Source organism: Galeopterus variegatus, unplaced genomic scaffold, assembly GCF_000696425.1.
Source record: "Galeopterus variegatus unplaced genomic scaffold, G_variegatus-3.0.2 Scaffold23440, whole genome shotgun sequence".
Classification (NCBI taxonomy): domain Eukaryota; kingdom Metazoa; phylum Chordata; class Mammalia; order Dermoptera; family Cynocephalidae; genus Galeopterus; species Galeopterus variegatus.
Genome location: NW_007749551.1, coordinates 1 through 2,057, shown reverse-complemented (window position 1 = coordinate 2,057; position 2,057 = coordinate 1). Strand labels below are relative to the sequence as shown.

Here is a 2,057-nt window from a genome sequence, read left to right as displayed (position 1 = left end):
CCAAGAGGACGATGGCTGCCGGGGAGCCGGGAGACTTGGGCGGCTACTACTTCAGGTTCCTGCCTCAGAAGACTTTCCAGTTTCTGAGCGCCCAGGAGACCACCAGCCGGCTCCGCCAGTGGTGAGGGGCCGAGGGGCAGAGAGATAAGAACCCCTGGGCCTTCGCGGCTGTGGAGGCGCGAGCCGGACGCTGAAGCGGCTGTAACCCGGGGACAAGGCGGATTCCGTGGGTGGGACTAGTTGAACGTGCGCTCTGAAAGGGTACCAGCCCCAAGCTGACTTTTTTCCTCCTCTGCTCCAGGTCCATGCTGGGACGAATCAAGGCGCAGGCGTTCGGGTTTGACGAGACCTTTCAGGCCTATCGGAAGGATGATTTCGTTATGGTTGGTATGGGGGTTGGAGAGTTCCTCGGGTCTCTGCTGATTTTTATTTTATTCCCCCCCCCCTTTTTTTTCATCTTTTGATGGCTCGCTGGCACAGGGATCCGAACCCGTGACATTGGTGTATAAGGCTGTGGCTTTAACCAACTGAGCTAACAGGCCAGCCCCTCTTTCCCGCACGTTGGCATAGATTCTTGTGAACACACCATTCCTTAGTGACGTCCTTTCCTTGGAATTTGGGAATAATAAAGGGTGCAGGTGATTTTTTTTGAAAGGAACTTTCTAATTTCCTAACACCAGAAGTTTTTCGTTTAGCTCATTCCATCACTACCTTCAGGATCCTGCCTTAGAGAACTTCCCAATTCTAGAAAATCGGTCTTTCTTAAGAAAATCAGTTTCTCTCTTTTTTAATAGGCACCACTCATTTTTAAACACAGGGCACTTCAAAAAGTTTGTGGAAAAATAGAATTAAAAGATAATACGAACCCTTCCATGAACATTTTGAAGTACTCTCATTTTTATCCAGCTTTATCGCCAGCTTTATTTACCAGGCTGCAAATTACTTTTGATTTTTTCTCAAAATCAGAGCCACCCTGAGAACTGGGCTTCAGGCTGTACAAGCAATTCCAAATAAGTAATTCTAAAAGTTTTAAGAAATGGCATAGTGGTTGGAATAAGTCTTTAGCTGCTAGAGGTAACTACCTTGAAAGAGGTAAAACTCACTTGAAAGTATAACCATAAAAAATGTGATCATTTCATACAGTGAAAAGTGCAATGACAAAATTAAAGGGAATGGAGAAGGGGAACAATAGGTAGGATTGTCTCACAGTTCTGAAGGCTTAGAAGTCTGAAATCAAGGTGTTGGCAGGGCCATGACCCCTCTGAAAACCTGTAGGGAAGAATTTTTTTTACTTTTCCTAGCCTCTGGTGGTTGCCAGCAATCCTTCGCATTCTTTGGCTTGCAGCTGAAGCACTTTTGTCTCTGCTTCTATCAAAATCACATGGCCTTCTCCCATCTTATGTCTGTGTCTCTTCTTGCCTTATAAGGACAAGTCATATTGAATCAAGTGCCCACCCCACTCCAGTAAAACTTCAACTTAACACTTTTATTTCCAACCAAGGTCACTTTCTGAGATTTCAAGAAGGACATGACTTTGAGGAGTAGACTATTCAACCCATAAAAGAGGGTAAATTGGTTAAATGTTTCTTTCCCCTACCCTAAAATAGTGTTATAATATTATTATAATGCTACTATAATGCTATTGATAATGACATTAATAACCATTAATTCACGGTTAGATTTTTGTAGTTTTTTAATATTTTTTATTTATACCAGTCCTGGCTCTCAAATTATTATTTTTTTTTTTAAAAAAAGAATAAGATCAGGGTTTTAATTCCCTCAATTTTAGAGTGCTATAAAATTTTTAATATAATTAATTTATACAGTATTTGTTGAAACTTATTATGTCCCTGCTGGGCGAGTGTTAAAAAAATGAAGAGACCTTATCCCAGCTTACAAGGTATGCACAGTTCGGGAAGATAGAAATGTAAAAAAAAATCTCTACAACACAGTAAAATACTCGTGATTGCTATAATGGAGGATACAGAAGATGTCCTAACCACAGGGAAAAAGATACCCAACAAAGGGCCTTCAGTGTCAGGGAAAATTTCATGGAG

The 2,057-nt window shown here is 41.7% G+C and overlaps 1 protein-coding gene across 1 annotated transcript; it reads left to right on the top strand.

Moving 5' to 3' along the window:
- Positions 1–11: 11 nt before the first annotated feature.
- Positions 12–383, top strand: LOC103583483 (uncharacterized protein C11orf70-like; the record flags this gene model as incomplete). Its single annotated transcript, XM_008564781.1, has 2 exons — positions 12–121; positions 302–383. Coding segments are annotated over exons 1-2 (192 nt in total), but the record flags the coding sequence as incomplete, so codon positions are not given.
- Between the last annotated feature and the right edge of the window lie 1,674 nt (positions 384–2,057).